Source organism: Palaemon carinicauda, chromosome 12 (genome assembly GCF_036898095.1).
Source record: "Palaemon carinicauda isolate YSFRI2023 chromosome 12, ASM3689809v2, whole genome shotgun sequence".
NCBI classification, from domain to species: domain Eukaryota; kingdom Metazoa; phylum Arthropoda; class Malacostraca; order Decapoda; family Palaemonidae; genus Palaemon; species Palaemon carinicauda.
The window spans coordinates 65984699-66005298 of record NC_090736.1 but is presented as its reverse complement, the minus strand read 5'-3'; the positions used below and the strand labels follow the sequence as shown (position 1 = coordinate 66005298).

The 20600-nt window shown below is 47.3% G+C and overlaps 1 protein-coding gene across 1 annotated transcript in view; it reads left to right on the top strand.

Moving 5' to 3' along the window:
• Positions 1–20391, top strand: part of LanB1 (laminin subunit beta-1) — a 69235-nt gene extending 48844 nt beyond the window's left edge. Inside the window, exon 24 of the mRNA XM_068384475.1 lies at positions 19023–20391. Coding sequence (XP_068240576.1) covers positions 19023–19171 — 149 coding nt within the window. The 3' untranslated portion in view covers positions 19172–20391. The remainder of the gene's footprint in view (positions 1–19022) is intronic.
• The last annotated feature ends 209 nt before the right edge of the window (positions 20392–20600 follow it).

The window sequence follows — 20600 nt, the reverse complement described above, 5'->3', positions numbered from 1 at the left end:
GCAAGGCAGTAGCCGCTCGTTTGGCGAGACAGATTGGTTCAGGAGAGGCCTGGCACTCAGGAAAACCTATTAGAGCTGCAACTTCTCTCTTTCCACCGGAGGAAGTTCGGGCCGTTCGGGATAAATGGTGCCTTGACTCGAAGGACTCCATTATCCACCAGGCGGAGGCTGCGAGTTTCAAGGGACCTGGTCCTGCGAAACCGTCCACAGCTAGGCCGAGCCAGGCCAAGCCCATGGGAAGAAGCAAGGGTACCACTGGTCATGCTCCTGCTGCTCCTGTGCAGCCGAGACCTGCTCCTGTTCAGAAGGGTTCTGCCCCCAAACAGACCTTTCAGCCTCCCTCGGGAGCTCCTCCACGTCGGGGAAAGAACAGGGGCAAGCAAGGGAAAGGGAAACGCTGAGATTGGCTTTCCCCTTCCTATGCTGCCGAGAGTAGGGGGATGCCTATCGCGCCATTGGGCGATGTGGCAGCACCTCGGGGTTGAGGAATGGATAGTGTCGACCCTTCGCGAAGGGTACAAGCTCCCATTCCTGCTTCATTGGTCCCCCCTATCTTTCACTCCAATAGCATTCCACACATACACTCAAACATCCCTGAAGGCTCTGGCCTTGGAGGCGGAGGTCCAGGAAATGTTGGAGAAGGATGCGCTATAAGTCGTACACGATCAGTCACCTTTCGCCATTGAACAAGTTTGTTCAGCAAACTGCGTTCAAGATGCTAACAGTTCGCACTGTACTGTTAGCCATCAGGCAGTACGACTTCATGCTTTCAATAGACTTGAAGGACGCGTACTTTCAAGTACAGTGGAATCTCTACACACGAACGTATCTACATCCGAATTTTCCAACATCCGAAGTAAAATTCGAGCAAATTTTTGACTCTACACCCGAATTTTATTTCGACACACGAAGTAAACATTACGCCATTGAGCGTCGAGTGCTCAGTTCTCTATTCTTGTGTGTATCGTGTAGTTGTCCTCTGTTTTTTGTCTGTTATTAACAGTGCTTATTTTCTTCCTTTTCTCACATTTCCTTTTTGATTTTACCTATAATCATGGTGCCTAAGAAGCTAAGTTTCAGTACAGGAAGAAGGCAATTCTTTCATTAGAATTGAAGCAAGAAATTATAGAAAAACATGAGAGCAATGTGCATGTGAGTGATACTGTATGGCTAAACAATATGGCCGGAATAGGCCTATGATCTTGAGGATTATCAAGCTGAAGGCAGCCATTAAAGCAAATAACCATCGAAGGGGATCACCATTATTACAAGACATCGTAGCAATACCCTTGAAGAGATAGAACGCCTTTTGTTGATAGGGATAAAGGACAAAGAGATTGTTGGCAACGATCATTTGTGAGAAGGGCCAGCGTGATGAACAGAAAGAAAGAAAAAAGTGAAGCAAAGAAAACCATGATAGCATTAACAAGCTCTTTTAAATAAGACTTCTCTCTTTTTCTGTTTCTCTCTAAACATAGCATTAACATGTTCTTTAAATAAAATCTCTCTCTCTCTCTCTCTCTCTCTCTCTCTCTCTCTCTCTCTCTCTCTCTCTCTCTCGCTGTTATAGTGTTAGATATGTCTATTATTTTTTTTTTCGAGAGAGAGAGATTAAACAAAAATGTGTTTAGAGTACATATGATTTTTAACAGCGTCAACGAGTTGAAAAACAATTTAATGTAACTAAGAAAGTACAATAATAGCAGCTAATCTGAATTCCTTTATTAACTAAAACAAATATTGATACAAACACACTCGTGTGCGTATGCACAAACACACACACAGGTGCAAAAATTGCTATGCAGTAAGAGAGACGGTCGGGGAGGAGGTAGAGATGGTGACTGCGATAACATACCGTAACTCGTCACTGAAAGTGATGAAAATAAAAAATTAAAAAAAAAAAAAATGTAAAAAATATGAAATATAAAAATAAAAAAAAAATGAATAAGCTAAGTTAGATTAAAATTTTCGTAGTGTAAGTTACGGTATGTTATCGCGGTCACCATCTCTACCTCCTCGCCGATCGTGTCTCCTCGTGCGTGTGTGTGTTTGCGCATACGCACACGAGTGTGTTTGTATCAATATTTGTTTTATTTAATAAAGGAATTCAGATACGCTGGTATTGTTTTTTAGTTACATTTAACTGTCTTTCAACTCGTTAACGCTGTTAAAAATCATATGTACACAACACATTTTTGTTTAATCTCTCTCTCTCTCTCTCTCTCTCTCTCTCTCTCTCTCTCTCTCTCAGAAAAAATTAATAGACGTCTCTAACACTAACAGTGAAGAGAGAGAGAGAGAGAGAGAGAGAGAGAGAGAGAGAGAGAGAGAGAGAATTTATTTAAAGAACATGTTAACACCATGTCTACCTTCTCGCCGATCGTCCGTCTCCTCCTGGCGTAGCAAATCCTACACCTGCGTTGGCCTGTCTCTAAGGTAAAGTGGCAATAAAACACATTTTTTATTTATTATTTCTTTATAATTATCTTTTTTACATGCTTCTTTCATATTATGCAGTTATGTTATTGTTATGTGTAATTATGTGTAGCCATTTATTAAGGATTTATTATGGGTTTTTAGGCTGAGGAACGAATTAAATGAATTACCATGTATTCTTATGGGAAAATTTGTTTCTACATCCGAACATTTTCTACATCCGAAGTTGGTTGTGGAACGAATTAAATTCGTATGTAGAGGTACCACTGTACCAGTTCATCGGTCGTCTAAAAAGTACCTCCGATTCACCTTCCAGGGCACGGTGTACCAGTTCAAAGTCCTGTGCTTCGGACTGTGCACAGCTCCCCAAGTGTTCACGATGGTAGCAGCTTGGGCCCACTTGAAGGGCATCCGCCTACTGATGTATCTCGACGACTGGCTGATTCTCGCTTCCTCGCAGGAGCAGTTGATTCAGGATCAAGACTCGCTTCTGGCAGTTTGTCGCGATCTGGGGATCGTGGTGAATTGCGTGAAGTCGAACCTCATTCCCAAGCAGAAGGTGAAGTATCTGGGAATGCTGATCGACTCGGCATTCCAGCCCTCCAGTGGCAAGCTTTTCTAGGTCACCTCTCCTCGCTGGAGAAGCTTGTTCCTTTCGGGCCGATCCATCTCCGCTCCCTTCAGTGGTGTCTGAAGGACCAGTGGTCAGCAGCCACTGATCCTCCCTCTCGTCCGATTCTCATGGAACGTGAGGTAAGGGAGGATCTCCTTTGGTGGCTAAACGAAGAGAACCTCATGAGAGGGTTTTCTCATAAACCCTCCTCCACCTCAGTTCCGTCTGTTCACAGACGTGTCCACGCAAGGTTGGGGTGCACACCCGGACGACTTGGTCGTGTCAGGCGTGTGGTCTGAAGAGAAGAAACACCTGCACATCAATGTGCTGGAAATGATGGCAGTCTCGAGAGCATTCTTTCATTTCCAGGCCTGTTTGAGAGAGCACTCGGTAGTGCTGATGAGCGACAACACGTCCGTGATCGCGCACGTCAATAAGCAAGGGGGCACGCTCTCACGTCCCTTGCAGCAGTTGACGAGGCAGGTGTTTCTGTGGGCATAGAGTCAACACGTAACCTTGTCAGCCAGGTACATTCCAGGCAAGAGAAGTGTTCTGGCAGACGCCCTAAATAGCAGAAATCAGGTAATAGGGGCAGAATGGTCTCTTCACCCTTGGGTCGCGAGTCGAGTACTCGATCTCTGGGAAGAACCAAGCATTGACCTTTCGCAACACAGCACGTCAAGCTTCCCGTGTTTTGCTCTCCAGTACCAGATCCCACGGCTGCGTTCGAGGACGCACTGCAACATCCTTGGGATCTACTGGATTGCTATACATTTCCCCCCCTTTTTGCTTGCTTCGCCCCTACCTCTTATACCTGCTCAGCCGGGCTGCACCCTTTTGTGACTACTCAGCCAGTATGCCTGTCTCGTGCCTGCTTATGGTATACCCCTCATTCAACTAGGCCGCTGCCTCTCGTGCTTGTTCAACTGGGCCGCCTTTTGAGCCTGCTCAACTGGGACTCTGCTTCTCCTGCCTGCTCAACTGGACTGCTGCTTCCCTTTCCTGCATTATCGGGGCTGCCCCCTTTCATGCCTGCTCATGGCCTACACCCATTCAACTAAGCCTCTTATTGCTGCTCAACTCGTTGTGCGCCTCTCACTCCTGCTCAACTGAGCCCCATCTCGTGCATGCTCAGCTGGGCTGCCACCTCTCATGCCTGCTCAACCTGCCTGCTCAGCAAGGCTGCTGCGCCCTCATATGCCTGCTTAACTGGGCTGCCCCCTCCCATGTCTGTTTATGGTCTACCTCCCCCTTTTAACTTGTTCCTGCTCATCAGGGCCACATCTTGTTCCATCCCAGCCAGGCCAAGTTGCTGCCATTGCTGCCACTGCTTATTCTCACCCAGCCAGGACAGGCTGCCTTCACCACTCATTCCTGCTCAGCCGGGCCGTCGGTCATTCCTAATCCGCCGTCACTGCCGCTAATCGTTCCTGCTCAGCTGAGCAGCTTCCGCCCATTTACTGTTTAGCACGCTTTACTAAGCTCAGTCGGGCCACCGTCACACTTTCCAGCTCAGCTGGGCCACCACTACTCATTCCTGTTCAACAGGGCTGGTGCCGCCACCATACTTTCCTTCTCAAGCGGACTGTCGCCACCACCACTCATAACTAAACTGGTAAGGCGCTGCAAGCACTCATTCCAGCTCAGCTGGTAAATTGCTGCCAGCACTCATTCCTGCTCAGCTGGTAAGTCACTGCCAGCTTTCATTCCTGATCAGCTTGTAAGCCACTTCCAGTACTCATGCCTGTTCAGCTGGTATGTCACTTCCACCACTCATTCTTGTTCTGCTGGTAAGCCACTTCCAGCACTCATTCCTGTTCAGTAGGTAAACAGCTGCCAGCACTCATTTCTGCACAGCTGGTAAGCTGCTGCCAGCACTTATTTCTGCTCACCTGGTAAGCCACTGCCAGCACTCAGTTCTGCTCAGCTGGTAAGCCATAGTCAACACCCATTTCTGCTCAAAGTGTAATCTGTTGTCAGCACTCATTCCAGTTCAGCTGATAAGCCACTGTCAGCACTCATTCCTGCCCAGATGGTAAGCTACTGCCAGTACACATTTCTGCTCAGCTGGTTAGCCACTTCCAGCACTCATTCCTGGTCAGCTGGTAAAATGCTACCAGCACTCTTCCTGTTCAGCTGATAAGCTGCTGTCAGCTCTCATTTCTGCTTAGCTGGTAAACCGCTGCCAGCACTCAATCCTGCTCAGCTAGTAAGCCACTTCCAGCACTCATTCCTGTTCAGCTGGTAAGCCACTTCCATCACTCATTTCTGCTAAGCTGGTAAGCCACTTCCAGCACTCATTCCTGTACAGCTTGTAAGCCACTTCCATCATTCATTTCTGCTATGCTGGTAAACCGCTACCAGCACTCATTCTTGTTTAGCTGGTAGGCTGCTGCCAGCACTCATTCCTGTTCAGCTGGTAAGCTATTGTCAGCATTCATTCCTGTTCAGCTGGTTAGCTGCTGCTGTCAGAACTCATTATGTTCAAATGGTAAGCCACTGCCAGCACTCATTTTTGCTCAGCTGGTAAGCTGTTGTCAGCACTCATTCCTGATCAGTTGGTAAGCACTTCCAGCACTCATTCCTGTTAAGCTGGTAAGTCACTGCCAGCACTCATTCCTGTTCAGCTGGTAAGCCACTTCCAGCACTCATTCCTGTTCAGCTGCTAAGCAGCTTCCAGCACTCATTCCTGTTCAGCTGCTAAGTTGCTTTCAGTACTCATTCTTGCTCAGCTGGTAAGCCACTTCCAACACTCATTCCTGTTCAGCTGGTAAGCCACTTCCAGCACTCATTCCTGTTCAGCTGGTAAGCCACTTCCAGCACTCATTCCTGTTCAGCGGCTAAGCTGCTTTCAGTACTCATTCTTGCTCAGCTGGTAAGCCACTTCCAACACTCATTCCTGTTCAGCTGGTAAGCCACTTCCAGCACTCATTCCTGTTCAGCTGGTAAGCCACTTCCAGCACTCATTCCTGTTCAGCTGCTAAGCTGCTTTCAGTACTCATTCTTGCTCAGCTGGTAAGCCACTTCCAGCACTCATTCCTGTTCAGCTGGTAAGCCACTTCCAGCACTCATTCCTGTTCAGCTGGTAAGCCACTTCCAGCACTCATTCCTGTTCAGCTGGTAAGCCACTTCCAGCACTCATTCCTGTTCAGCTGCTAAGCTGCTTTCAGTACTCATTCTTGCTCAGCTGGTAACCCACTACTAACACTCATTTCTGCTCAGCTGGTAAGCTGCTTCCAGCACGCATTCCTGTTCAGCTGGTAAGCCGCTGTCAGCACTCATTCCAGATAAGCTGGTAAGCAACTGCCAACACTCATTCCTGCTTATCTGGTAAGATGCTTCCAGCACCTATTCCTTCTCAGCTGGTAAGCTGCTGCTAGCACTCATTCCAGTTCAGTTGATAAGCCACTGTCAGCACTCATTCCTCAGTAGATAAGCTTCTGCCAGTGCTCATTCTTGCTCAGCTGGTATAATGCTGCCAGCACTCATTCCTGCTAAGCTGGTAACCCACTGCCAGCACTCATTCCAGCTCAGCTGGTAACCCGCCGCCAGCTCTCATTCCTGTTCAGCTGGTAAGCCACTTCCAGCACTCATTCTTGTTCAGCTGGTAAGCCACTTCCAGCACTCATTCCTGTTCAGCTGGTGAGCCACTTCCAGCACTCATTCCTGTTCAGCTGGTAAGCCACTTCCAGTACTCCTTCCTGTTCAGCTGGTAAGCCACTTCCAGCACTCATTCCTGTTCAGCTGGTAAGCCACTTCCAGCACTCATTCCTGTTCAGCTGGTAAGCCACTTCCAGTACTCCTTCCTGTTCAGCTGGTAAGCCACTTCCAGCACTCATTCCTCTTCAGCTGGTAAGCCACTTCCAGCACTCATTCCTGTTCAGATGGTAAGCCACTTCCAGCACTCATTCCTGTTCAGCTAGTGAAACTCTACCAGCACTCATTTCTGCTCAGCTGGTAAGCCACGGCCAGTACTCATCCTGTTCAATTGGTAAGCTGCTGTCAGCTCTCATTTCTGCTCAGCTGGTAAACATCTGCTAGCACTCACTCCTACTCAGCTGGTAACCCACTTCCAGCACTCATTCCTGTTCACCTAGTAAGCTGCTACCAGCACTCATTCCGGCTTCGCTGGTAGGCTGCTGCCAGCACTCATTTCCGTTCAGCTGGTAAGCTGCTTCCAGTACTCAGTCCTGCTCAGCTGGTAAGCCACTGCCAGCACTCATTCCTTTTGACTGGTAAGATCCTGACAGAACTCATTCCTGCTCAGCTGGTAAGCCACTTCCAGCACTCATTCCTTGTCAGGTGGTAAGTCATTGCCAGCACTCATTCCTGATCTGCTGGTAAGCCACTTCCAGAGCTCATCCTTGTTCAGCTGGTAAGCCACTTCTAGAGCTCATCCTTGTTCAGCTTGTAAGCCACTTCTAGAGCTCATCCTTGTTCAGCTGGTAAGCCACTTCTAGAGCTCATCTTTGTTCAGCTGGTAAGCCACGTATAGAGCTCATCCTTGTTCAGCTGGTAAGCCACTTCTAGAGCTCATCCTTGTTCAGCTGGTAAGCCACTTCTAGAGCTCATCCTTGTTCAGCTGGTAAGCCACTTCTAGAGCTCATCCTTGTTCAGCTGGTAAGCCACTTCCAGCAATCATCCTTGTTCAGTTGGTAAGCCACTTCCAGCAATCATTCCTGTCCAGCTGGAAAACAAATTCCAGCATTCATTCCTGCTCAGCTGGTAAGTTGCTGCCAGCACACATTCCTGGTCAGTTGGTAAGCCACTTCCAGCACTCATTCCTTGTCAGGTGGTAAGTCATTGCCAGCACTCATTCCTGATCAGCTGGTAAGCCACTTCCAGAGCTCATCCTTGTTCAGCTGGTAAGCCACTTCTAGAGCTCATCCTTATTCAGCTGGTAAGCCACTTCTAGAGCTCATCCTTGTTCAGCTGGTAAGCCACGTATAGAGCTCATCCTTGTTCAGCTGGTAAGCCACGTATAGAGCTCATCCTTGTTCAGCTGGTAAGCCACGTATAGAGCTCATCCTTGTTCAGCTGGTAAGCCACTTCCAGCAATCATCCTTGTTCAGCTGGTAAGCCACTTCCAGCAATCATCCTTGTTCAGTTGGTAAGCCACTTCCAGCAATCATTCCTGTCCAGCTGGAAAACAAATTCCAGCATTCATTCCTGCTCAGCTGGTAAGTTGCTGCCAGCACACATTCCTGGTCAGTTGGTAAGCTGCTGCTAGCACTCATTCTACTCAGCTGGTAGGCCACTTTCAGCACTCATTCCTGGTAAGCTGCTGTCAGCATTCCTGTTCTGCTGGTAAGCTGTTGTCAGCACTCTTTCCTATTCAGTTGAAAAGCTGTTTTCAGTACTCATTATTATTCAGCTGGTAAGTTGTTCCAGCTCTCATTCCTGTCCAGCTGGAATACTAATTCCAGCAGTCATTCCTGCTCAGCTGGTAAGCAGCTGTCAGCACTCATTCCTGGTCTGTTTGTAAGCTGCTGCCAGCACTCATCCCTACTCAGCTTGTAGCCCACTTTCAGCACTCATTCCTGGTAAGCTGCTGTCAGCATTTCTGTTCAGCTGGTAAGCTGTTGTCAGCACTCTTTCCTATTCAGCTGAAAAGCTGTTGTCGGCACTTATTCTTGTTCACCTGGTAAGCTACCACTGCCAGAACTCATGCTCAGATGGTAAGCCACTCTCATCAATCATTTTTGCTCAGCTGGTGAGCTGTTGTCAGCACTCATTCCTCTTCAGCTGGTAAGCCAATGCCAGCACCCATTCCTGCTCAGCTGGTGAGCCTATGCTAGCACTTATTCCTGCTGAGCTGGTAAGCCAATGCCAGTACTTATTCCTGCTCATATGGAAAGCCAGTTCCAGCACTCATTCCTGTTCAGCTAGTAAGCTACTTTCAGCACTCATTCCTGTTCAGCTGGTAAGCCACTTTCAGCACTCATTCCTGTTCAGCTGGTAAGCCACTTTCAGCACTCATTCCCTTTCAGCTGGTAAGCCGCTTGCAGCACTCATTCCTATTCAGCTGGTAAGCCGTTTGCAGCACTCATTCCTGTTCAGCTGGTAAGCTACTACCATCACTCATTCTTGTTTAACTGATAAGCTGCTACCAACACTCATTGCTGTTGCTGGTAAGCTACTGCAGCACTTATTTCTGCTAATCTGGTAAGCTGCTGCCTGCATTCATTCCGACTCTGCTGGTAGCCGCTTCCAGCCCTACTTCCTGTTCAGCTGGTAAGCCACTACCAGCACTTATTCCTGTTCAGCTGGTAAGCCACTACAAGCACTCATTCCTCTTCAGCTGGTAAGCCATTACCAGCACTCATTCCTTTTCAGCTGGTAAGCCATTACCAGCACTCATTCCTCTTCAGCTGGTAAGCCACTACCAGCCCTCATTCCTCTTCAGCTGGTAAGCCACTACCAGCACTCATTCCTGTTCAGCTGGTAAGCCACTACCAGCACTCATTCCTATTCAGCTGGTAAGCCGCTTGCAGCACTCATTCCTGTTCTGCTGGTAAGCCGCTTCCAGCGCTTTTTCCTGTTCATCTGGTGAGCTGCTACCAACACTCATTCCTGCTTAGTTGGAGAGCCACTACAAGCACTTATTTCTGCTTAACTGGTAAGAAGCTGCCAGCACTCATTCCTGCTCAGTTGGTAAGCCTCTGCCAGCACTTATTACTGCTCAGCTGGTGAGCTTCTGCCAGTACTCATTCCTACTCAGCTTGTAAGTCACTGCCAGCTCTCATTCCTGCTCAACTGGTAAGTTGCTGCCAGCACTCATTCCTGCTCAACTGGTAAGCTGCTGCCAGCACTCATTCCTGCTGAGCTAGGCTGCTGCCACTCATTAATGCCCAGCAGGATCACTGCCACATAGATAAGCTGCCACCCTTTCCTGCTTGACTGGACCTTCGACACTCATCCCTGCTTGACTGGACCATCGACACTCATTCCTGCTCAACTGGACCGTTGACACTCATTCCCGCTCGGCCGGGACATTGCCGTCACTCGTTCCTGCTCACCTGGGACGTTGCCATCACTCCTTTTTGCTCACCTGGGACGTTGCCATCACTCATTTCTGCTCACCTGGGACATTGCCATCACTCATTTCTGCTCGGTCAGGACGCTACTGCCACTCGTTCCTGCTCGGCCGAGATACTGCTGTCACTTTTTCCTGTTTGGCCTTGATCCTGACGTCACTCGTTCTTGCTCGGCCAGGACACTACCACCACTTGTTCTTGCTCCGGCAAGATATGGCCACTACATGTTCCTGCTCAGCTGGGACTCTACCGCCACTCGTTCCTGCTCGGCAGGACGCTGACATCACTTGTTCCTACTTGACCGGGACGCTGCCATCAATTATTCCTGCCCGGCCTGGATGCTGCCGTCACTCATTCCTGCTTGGCTGGGATGCTTACGTCACTTGTTCCTGCTAGGCTGGGACACTGCTGTCATTCCTACCTGCTCAGCCTTAACGCTGCCATCACTTGTTCCTGCTCGACCGGAACGCTTACGTCACTCGTTCCTGCTTGGCCGGGATGCTGCCATCACCTGTTCTTGCTCTGAACTGCCATCACTCGTTCCTGCTCGGCCAACCCGGTGCCGTCACTCATTCCTGCTTAGCTGGGACACTGCCATCACTTGTTTCTGCTCACCAAGAATGCTGCCGTCACTCATTCCTGCTCCACGAGAACGCTGCCGTTGCTTTTTCCTGCTCGGCAGGGACACTGCCGTTACTCGTTCCTGTTTGGCAGGGATGCTGCTGACACTCATTCCTGGTCGGCAGGGGTGCTGCCGTCGCCCATTTCTGCTCAGCAGGAATGCTACTCTCACTCATTCTTGTTCAGCAGGGACACTGCCATCACTCTTTCCTGATTAGCATAGATGCTGCTGTCACTCTTTTCTGCTTGGTGGTTCATGCTTGGCTGGGATGCTGCTGTCACTCATTCCTGCTCGACTGGACCATCGACACTCATTCCTGCTCCGCCGGGACGTTGCCATCACTTGTTCCTGCTCACCTGGGACGTTACCATCACTCATCCCTGCTTGGCCGGGACGCTACTGCTACTTGTTCCTGTTTGGCTGTGATCCTGACGTCACTCGTTCTTGCTTGGCCCGGATGCTATCGCCAGTCATTCTTGCTTGGCCGGGACGCTTCTGCCACTCGTTCCTTCTTGGCCGTGATGCTGCCGTCACTCATTTCTGTTTGCCTGTAATCCTGACGTCACTCGTTCTTGCTCGGCTGGGATGATACCGCCACCCGTTCTTGCTTGGCCGGGATGCTTCTGCCACTCATTCTTGCTTGGCTGGGATGCTTCTGCCACTCGTTCTTGCTTGGCCGGGATGCTTCTGCCACTCGTTCTTGCTTGGCCGGGACACTGCCATCACTTGTTCCTGCTCGACCGGAACGCTTACGTCACTTGTTCCTGCTTGGCCGGGATGCTACCATCACCTGTTCTTGCTCTGAACTGCCATCACTCGTTCCTGCTCGGCCAACCCGGTGCCGTCACTCGTTCCTGCTTGGACGACCCGGTGCCGTCACTCATTCCTGCTTAGCTGGGACACTGCCATCACTTGTTTCTGCTCACCAAGAATGCTGCCGTCACTCATTCCTGCTCCACGAGAACGCTGTCGTTGCTTTTTCCTGCTCGGCAGGGACACTGCTGTTACTCGGTCCTGTTTGGCAGGGATGCTGCTGACACTCGTTCCTGGTCAGCAGGGGTGCTGCCGTCACCCGTTTCTGCTCAGCAAGGATGCTACTCTCACTCATTCTTGTTTAGCAGGGACACTGCCATCACTCTTTCCTGCTTAGCATAGATGCTGCTGTCACTCTTTTCTGCTTGGTGGTTCATGCTTGGCCGGGACGCTACTGCCACTTGTTCCTGTTTGGCTGTGATCCTGACGTCACTCGTTCTTGCTTGGCCCGGATGCTATCGCCAGTCATTCTTGCTTGGCCGGGACGCTTCTGCCACTCGTTCCTGCTCGGCTGGGATGCTGCCGTCACTCATTTCTGTTTGGCTGTGATCCTGACGTCACTCGTTCTTGCTCGGCTGGGATGATACCGCCACCCGTTCTTGCTTGGCCGGGATACTTCTGCCACTCATTCTTGCTTGGCCGGGATACTTCTGCCACTCATTCTTGCTTGGCCGGGATGCTTCTGCCACTTGTTCTTGCTTGGCCGGGATGCTTCTGCCACTCGTTCTTGCTTGGCCGGGACACTGCCGCCACTTGTTCCTGCTCGACCGGGACGCTGTCGTCAATCGTTCTTGCCTGGTCAGGATGCTGCCGTCACTCGTTCCTGCTTGGCCAGGACGCTTATGTCACTTGTTCCTGCTAGGCTGGGACACTGCCGTCAATCCTACCTGCGACACTGCCGTCAATCCTACCTGGGACACTGCCGTCAATCCTACCTGGGACACTGCCGTCAATCCTACCTGCTCGGCCTTGACGCTGCCATCGCCCGTTCCTGCTCAATATTGCCATCACTCTTTCCTGCTTGTCACTGCCGTCACTCATTCCTGCTCAGTCAGGATGCTTACGTCACTCGTTCCTGCTTGGTCTGGATGCTGCCGTCACCTGTTCCTGCTCAGAAATGCCGTCACTCGTTCCTGCTTGGACGACCTGCTGCCGTCACTCATTCCTGCTTGGTTGGTCCACTGCCATCACTTGTTTCTGCTCGCCATGAATGCTGCCGTCACTTATTCCTGCTCCACGGGAACGCTGCCATCACTTGTTCCTGCTCTGCAGGGACACTGCCGTTACTTGTTCCTGTTTGGCAGGGATGCTGCCGTCACTCGTTCCTGGTCGGCAGGGGCGCTGCCGTCACCCGTTCCTGCTTGGCCGGGACGCTTATGTTACTTGTTCCTGCTAGGCTAGGACACAGTCACTGCCGTCAATTCTACCTGCTCGGCCTTAACGCTGCCATCGCACGTTCTTGCTCGATCAAGATGATTATAACAATTGTTCCCTCTCAGTTGGGACACTGCCATCGCCCGTTCCTGCTCCCGTCACCTGTTTCTGCTCGGATCTGCCGTCACTCATTCCTGCTTGGCCGACCCACTGCTGTCACTCATTCCTGCTTGGTCAGGCCACTGCCATCACTCCTTTCTGCTCGCCAGGAATGCTGCCGTCACTCATTCCTGCTCCACGGGAATGCTGCCGTCACTTGTTCCTGCTCGGCAGGGATACTGCCGTTACTTGTTCCTGTTTGGCATGGAAGCTGTCGTTCCTGCTTGGCAGGGGCACTGCTGTCACTAGTTTTTGCTCAGCAGGGATGCTACTGTCACTCATTCCTGCTTAGCAGGGACTCTGCCATCACTCTTTCCTGCTCAACATAGACGCTGCTGTCACTTTTCTGCTTGGCTTTTCCTGCTCGGCTGGGATGCTGCCGTCCCTCATTCCTGCTAGACTGGACCGTCGACACTCATTCCCCCTCGACTGGACCATCGACACTCATTCCTGATCACCTGGGACATTGCCATCACTCATTTCTGCTCGGGCAGGAAGCTACTGCCACTCGTTCCTGCTCGGCCGGGATGCTGCCATTACTTGTTCCTGTTCGGCCGTGATCCTGACGTCACTCATTCTTGCTCGGCCGGCACACTACCGCCACTCATTCTTGCTTGGCCGTGACGCTACCGCCACTCATTCTTACTTGGCCGGGACACTACCGCCACTCATTCTTGCTTGGCCGGGACGCTACCGCCACTCATTCTTGCTTGGCCTTAACGCTACCACTACTCATTCTTGCTCGGGCGGGACACGGCCACTATTTGTTCCTGCTCGGCCAGGACGCTGACGTCACTTGTTCCTGCTCGGCCAGGACACTGCCGTCAACCGTTCCAGCCCGGCTAGGATGCTGCTGTCACTCGTTCCTGCTTGGCCGGGACGCTTACGTCACTTGTTCCTGCTAGGCTGGGACACTGCCATCATTCCTTCCTGCTCGTCCTTGACGCTTATGTCACTCGTTCCTGCTCGGTCGGGACATTGCCATCCCCCGTTCCTGCTCAGTACTGCCGTCACTCGTTCCCGCTCGGCACAGCCATCACTCGTTCCTGCTAAGCACTGCCGTCACTCGTTCTTGCTAGGCACTGCTGTCACTCATTCCGGCTCGGCTGGGACGCTTAAGTCACTCGTTCCTGCGTGGCAGGGACACTGCCATCACCTGTTCCGGCTCGGAAGTGCCGTCACTTGTACCTGCTTGGCTGACTCGCTGCTGTCGCTCATTCCTGATGGGCCGACCCGCTGCCGTCACTCATTCCTGCTTGGCTGGACCACTGCCATCACTCTTTTCTGCTCACTAGGAATGCTGCCGTCACTCATTCCTGCTCCACTGGAACGCTGCCATCACTTGTTCCTGCTTGGCAGGGGCGCTGCCGTCACCCGTTTCTGCTCAGCAGGGATGCTCTGTCATTAATTTCTGCTCAGCAGGGACGCTGCCGTCACTCTTTCCTGCTCGGCATAGATGCTGCCGTCACTTTCCTGGTTGGCTGTTCCTGTTCGGCTGGGATGCTGCTGTCACTCATTTCTGCTCAGCCGGAATGCTGCTGTCACTCATTTCTGCTCAGCCAGAATGCTGCTGTCATTCATTTCTGCTCAGCAGGGACACTGCCATCGCTTGTTTCTCCTCAGCAGGAACGCTGCCATCACTAGTTCCTGCTTGGCTGGGACGCTGCCGTCACTTGTTTCTGCTTGGCGGTTCCTGCTCTGCTAGGACCTTGTCACTTCGCTCGGCCAGGACGCGGATGTCACTCATTCCAGCTTGGTAGTTCCTGTTGGCTGGGATGGTGCTGTCACTTGTTTCGGCTAGGCCAGGACAATGGCGTCACTCGTTTCTGCTCAGCCGGGACACTGCCGTCACTTTTCTGCTCAGCAGGATCACTACCGTCACTCGTTTCTCCTCAGCAGGAATGCTGCCGTCACTTGTTCCTGCTTGTCCGAGCCACCGCCGTCACTTGATCCAGCTCGGCTAGGACGTTGCTGTCACTTGTTCTTGCTTGGCTGGGACCCTGCTGTCTCTTGTTCCTGCTTGGCCGGGAAGCGGGCGTTACTCGTACCTGCTTGGTCAGGATGCTGACGTCACTCGTTCCTGCTCGGCAGGGATGTTGCCGTCACTTGTTCCTCCTCCGGCTGGGCTTCTGCCGTCACTTGTTCCTCCTCCGGCTGGGCTTCTGCCGTCACTCATTTCTGCTTAGCTGTTCCTAATTGGCTGGGCCGCTGCCGCCACTCGTTCCTGCTCGGCTGAGACTGCTGCCACTTGTTCCTGCTCAGCCTGCACACCGCCTGTTCAACCAGGCTGCGACTCGTTCCTGCTCAGCTGGGCCACCTCCGCTGGCACTCCCAACTCTTGTCTGCTTAAGCCGTAGCTCTGTATTGTGCCTGTTTAACTCTGGCTGCCTTGCTGCGTTTAAACTGGCCATCGTCTGTTCTTAGTTAACTGGACCCCAACCTCTCATCGCTTCATAACTGGGTCAGTTTCTTTCTTGCTTGCTATACCTGGGCCTATGTCTCATCCAAACTCCACTTCTCTGGTGTCTGTCTTCTCTGGTCTCTCATGTCCCTTTTCTATTGGGCCTCCAGCTCTTCGTCCTTGCTCTGTTGGGTCGCCACCTCCTGTCTTTTTGTGATGAACGGGAAACATTATGCTCGACGATATTCCACTGTTTTTCTTGCTTCCAACTAATCGCATACTGTATTTAGTACAATGCAGTACCATTTAATCTGAGAGATCCCTACAAATATCAAAATTATCCTATAGTAGATTACCATGTGACGGTGGATGTAGAAGCAAATAAACTTGAATTATGGCTGCCTTATCTGGTAACAAGAATGCATTACTCATCACCCTTACCAAGTCATAGCTGTGTGCCGGAAGTCAACTCTCCGTTCCATAGAATATTTCAAAACAGTTGAGTGTTGAGAAAATATTTCCAAAGCTGAATGATTTACTGTGCTTTGGTAAATCTTTCCTTGCCAAGTAGACCTCTGAAGTCTACTATGACATGGTCATAGTTAACCATGCTGTATACAAAACCCTACTAATATGTATTACAGTAACATAGACTAAAAATAAAAGGGAAGTTTGTGATATTATGGAAGCACTGTGGAGTATGTACTCTTGTTACAATTAAAGGCCGATTATCATTAAATAATATGAAAAAATAAATCTTAACATCAGTATGGATATTTTACTAGTTATCCCATGAACAAATACTCTAGACTTGTCATCACTGCTGTAAAAAAAACACAAATTTCTGCCAATAAATTAGATTGCCTATGTTCATCTTTACAGTTTATGGAGCATAGAATTTGAACAAGACCTCACTAGAGTTGTAAAAATACTTAGTTGTTCTTTGCAATGAGCAGAGATTAGTCTACATCATCGTCATCATCACAGATGTGAATTTCCACTGGGGTTGCAGAAGGGGGTTAAAGGTTAAGGGGATTCAGTGGCTGGCAGAGGTTTTCTCAGAGGGCTAAGAAATGCTATGATTGGGAGCTGTTTTCTCTTCCGCCATACTTTTTCTGTGAAGAGAAAATCTTCACCACTGCATGCACAAACTTGAGGTACCCACAATTCCTCCAGCTATTATGATATGTCCCTACTTATCAAAAGTGATGCCCTGTTCCTAATACCCCCCCCCCACCCCCTTTTCATTGTCTTTTCTTCCTCTTCACTTTCTTAACATACCAACTCCTCAAGGTCTTCCTCAGTCATCTCAGCATGATGCCATTCAAACAAGACAATGATCTCAGCCACTTCTCGGAAGCCTTTGATGGTCACTCTGCCAGTGCCACAATCTTCACAATCTCATTGAAAGCATTGTCAGTATTTAAGACCTTCACTCAGCCAGAGCTGACTTGTTTCTAGTAGGCATCTAATGTCCTCTTCACATCCTTGAAAGATTCCTCTTCTAGATTGGAGTACAGTATGTCCATCATGTATTTGATGTAACGAGCTTCAAGTTCCTAGTGACCCACTATTCCATCAGCTGCATAAGTAATATAGTGTTAGGAGGAAAGTAAACCACCTCCATGTTGTAATACTGTGCATCCAAAATATTGGGTATAAGTTCTTGTTGCTGCTCTAGAACACATATGGGTTAGTTGACCTATAAATGAAACTATGCTGCATAAAGTGACCCACAGCATTCTTACGCAATATCAACATGCACCTGGTGAAATAAAGGAAAATAAATTCATATGATTATGATGATATAATGTTTATTTAATTGATAACTGATTAATATAAAATGGAAATATAGTGCTTTATCAGGTTTCTGCCAAAAAAAATATTTTATGTAACCAAAGAAGCAAAATACTGTTTGAGTAGTAAGACTGGGCTGCCTTGAACTTGTAGCATGGCATAATTTTTCAGGAAAGAAGGTGCACTGTCATTCTTTTTCTACAACAAACCTGTTAGGCAATAAAAATATTTTAATTATTTACTGTTACATTCCACCACTAGTAAGTGTTACAGTGATTACCAGTTCATGTATGTGAATTAGGTGTATATTAGGCATATTTCTTTCAAGTTTTTTTTTAATGTAAAAGGTACTTAAAAGTATTTTCAAAGTAAAAAATACATTATTCTTAGCACAATACACATTCGGAACCTAACTACTGTATGCACCATGCATGTAGACTTGAAATTATGCCTTATAAAGATTAACACAAGGTTATGAAGATTTCTTTTTTTTTTCTTTATAAAGAAACAAAGGACCAATGTGACTGGTTTCATTCCATATGGAGGTCCCCAAGATAAAAACATTTTAAAATATTAAGCCAGTCTTCATGATTTTAAACACAGTATGAAACATCTATTAGTTGGGTATGACTAACTGAAATGCAAAATCTCTCTAATCCTTGGCGGGGGGGGGGGGGGGGGAGAAGAGTACTGTAGAGGATTGTCTTTTATTGAATTGTTTGTGATTAAACTAAAGGAACTGAACCATCCAAGAACCTACCCACTTCAGTTCTCAATGAGTTTAAAACCTGAGCAAGTGTGCCTATAGAGATCCAAGGAGGCAGTAGGAAGAATGTAATTTTAACTAAACTTAGTTTTAAATAACTTTACTATACTGAGACCTGCATGTGATAAAATTGTCAGATTGTTATTAGATTTTAGAATGTCAGGTTAGCCAAATTGTGGAATTACTAACCAATTTGATTATACAGTAAATTAGTCCATTTTGAGAGAGAGAGAGAGAGAGAGAGAGAGAGAGAGAGAGAGAGAGAGAGAGAGAGAGAGAGAGAGAGAGAGAGAGAGAGAGAGAGAGAGAGAATATATATATTACACAACCAGTAAAATTGTCAGTTTAGTAGTTATTATCAGCAGCTGTACTAGAGAACATAAGTGAAATGTTAGAAGATCATAGTCTGCCTAACTGGAGGGCGAGAGATTTGAGAATCTCAAGTCCTGTCTACGTGAGAGGCAAATGCACAACAGGTAGACACTGTAACCAATTTTATGGGTGGATGGCAATCAGAGGTGTAGATGACATCATAGACAAGGAAACCATGGGCAAACCATCAAAGTACTGATAACTGTTGTTGAGGCAGTGGATGGGTACCTGACAAGGGACCACGGTGCCCAACACAAATCTGATTACATTGCCCTTTGACAGGCGCGTAGTCTAAGTCAAAGGTTCACCTGCCTGTGCCTACTACCAGCCTTCAACTGTTAGATCTGGTAATATTGCATAAAAGCGAGAGAACATTTGCCCCTCGTGTGGACAGAGCTTTACTCAACGAGGGGTTATCTCCAACCCCTTAGGGTATGAGTATAATCTCCCTACCAAAGGCCCTTGCAATCTTCCATTTCAAATTGAAATGTAAGTCAATGGCTTGTTGGTTGCATGGATGCTCAAACTTTGGTTGGGTATCAAAATGAAAGACAAGATTTTATAATTATTTCTTTCCATGTTTTTCAAACCACCGAATGCTTATGAATTCTAATAAGTCCTTACTTTTTCAGAAATGGATGGAGTTTTCCAAAAGAATGAACTTATACTCGAGAATTTTGAGGAGGAAATAAGACGAATGGAAATAAGCATGGAAGAATATCATATCAGTATATCTCAAAAGACAGAATTCTATGCTACATGCCAGTCTGGGAGACGCTGATCACACCAGGATGTTTTGAAAATCTTGAATTTTAACTGATCGAATCAAGAGTTAAAAAAGTATCATTGTGCCAATAAGACTGTACATGCTTTGGTTCTTTAATAGACAGTGATTCCCAAGTTGTAAGAAACTTATTTAACTAATGACTTTAATAAATATATTACACCTGTTCAAAACTAGAAACACAGTAATATATGTATCCAATATTTTGGAATTCAAAAGTGTGTGCTTTCAGTTTACTTCATGGAATAAGAGTAGATATTGTAAATTGTGTGTTGAGGCATGAGCATTTTTTTTTGGTAATTATTAGAATTTGTATAGTTTTCTATCAAGACAGTTGATACAGTACCGTATACTGAATAATGAAGAATATACTGTATATCTACAGTATATTATTTGGATATTCATATCGTTCAAGAATAAATACACTAACGTTTTCTTTTTCTGAAAATGATACAAGTCACAAGACAATAAGTACTTATTAGTTTATTGGTTATAAAGAAATTACTCACAGTTTAACAAGTGTAAAAATAACTGATTACATAAGAAAAGCATTTCAAGATATTCCTTGTACTAATTGAAATGATATAATAGAATTTTTGCGTGATTTATGAGTAGAATATTTTCCGTAGAATATTTTTACATGTTTAATAGACCAAGAGGTTCAAGTACTACATTAGCCATTCACTCAAGGACTCAGGGTCCGAGCTACGTAACATAGGCTTTCAAATCGTCCCAATTTTCAGTAAATCCAGAGGAAAATAACCATTTTCTGCCTAGTTGACATCTGTTGCTTGTCAAAAGATCTGAAGGGACTATGATTTCTGGTAACCAAATTATATTTTGTTATTTAGTATTTTTCATGGGTGCTAGTGACATTTGTACAAAAACTAAAATACAGAATAAGATTTAGAACTTTTAACTACTGGTATATCTTTTTTAATCATTCAGGTGTGAATGCAATAAAAGCACTTGGTAGTACTTACAGTATTACCAGTTACTGTGCACCTGTTTTAAGCTGAAGTTTTTTAATTTTCTCAAAAATTCTCTTTGGTATATCTGTACAGTAATTATTAAATGTTTAATCTATTCATGTGACAAGAAGATTTTACATATTAAAACATATGTGAAGTACTACAGTATATAAATAATTTGTATGTAATTTATTTTTTTCTAATTTGTACACTGTACTTTCATGTTCTAAATAAAATGTAAAATTATTTCTCATCTAATTTGCATATACTGTACTATACAGTAGTTGTATAAAATATGAAAATTCCAACCACCACTAAATTAAAAAAAATTGTCACATACAAATCTTTGTCTTGGCCTCATATTTCAGTTAAAAGTGAGACACTATATACAGTAAGTATATAGGCAAACCTTGCCACTGAGGGTCAGTTAGGCAACAAAGACTACAAATAGGAAA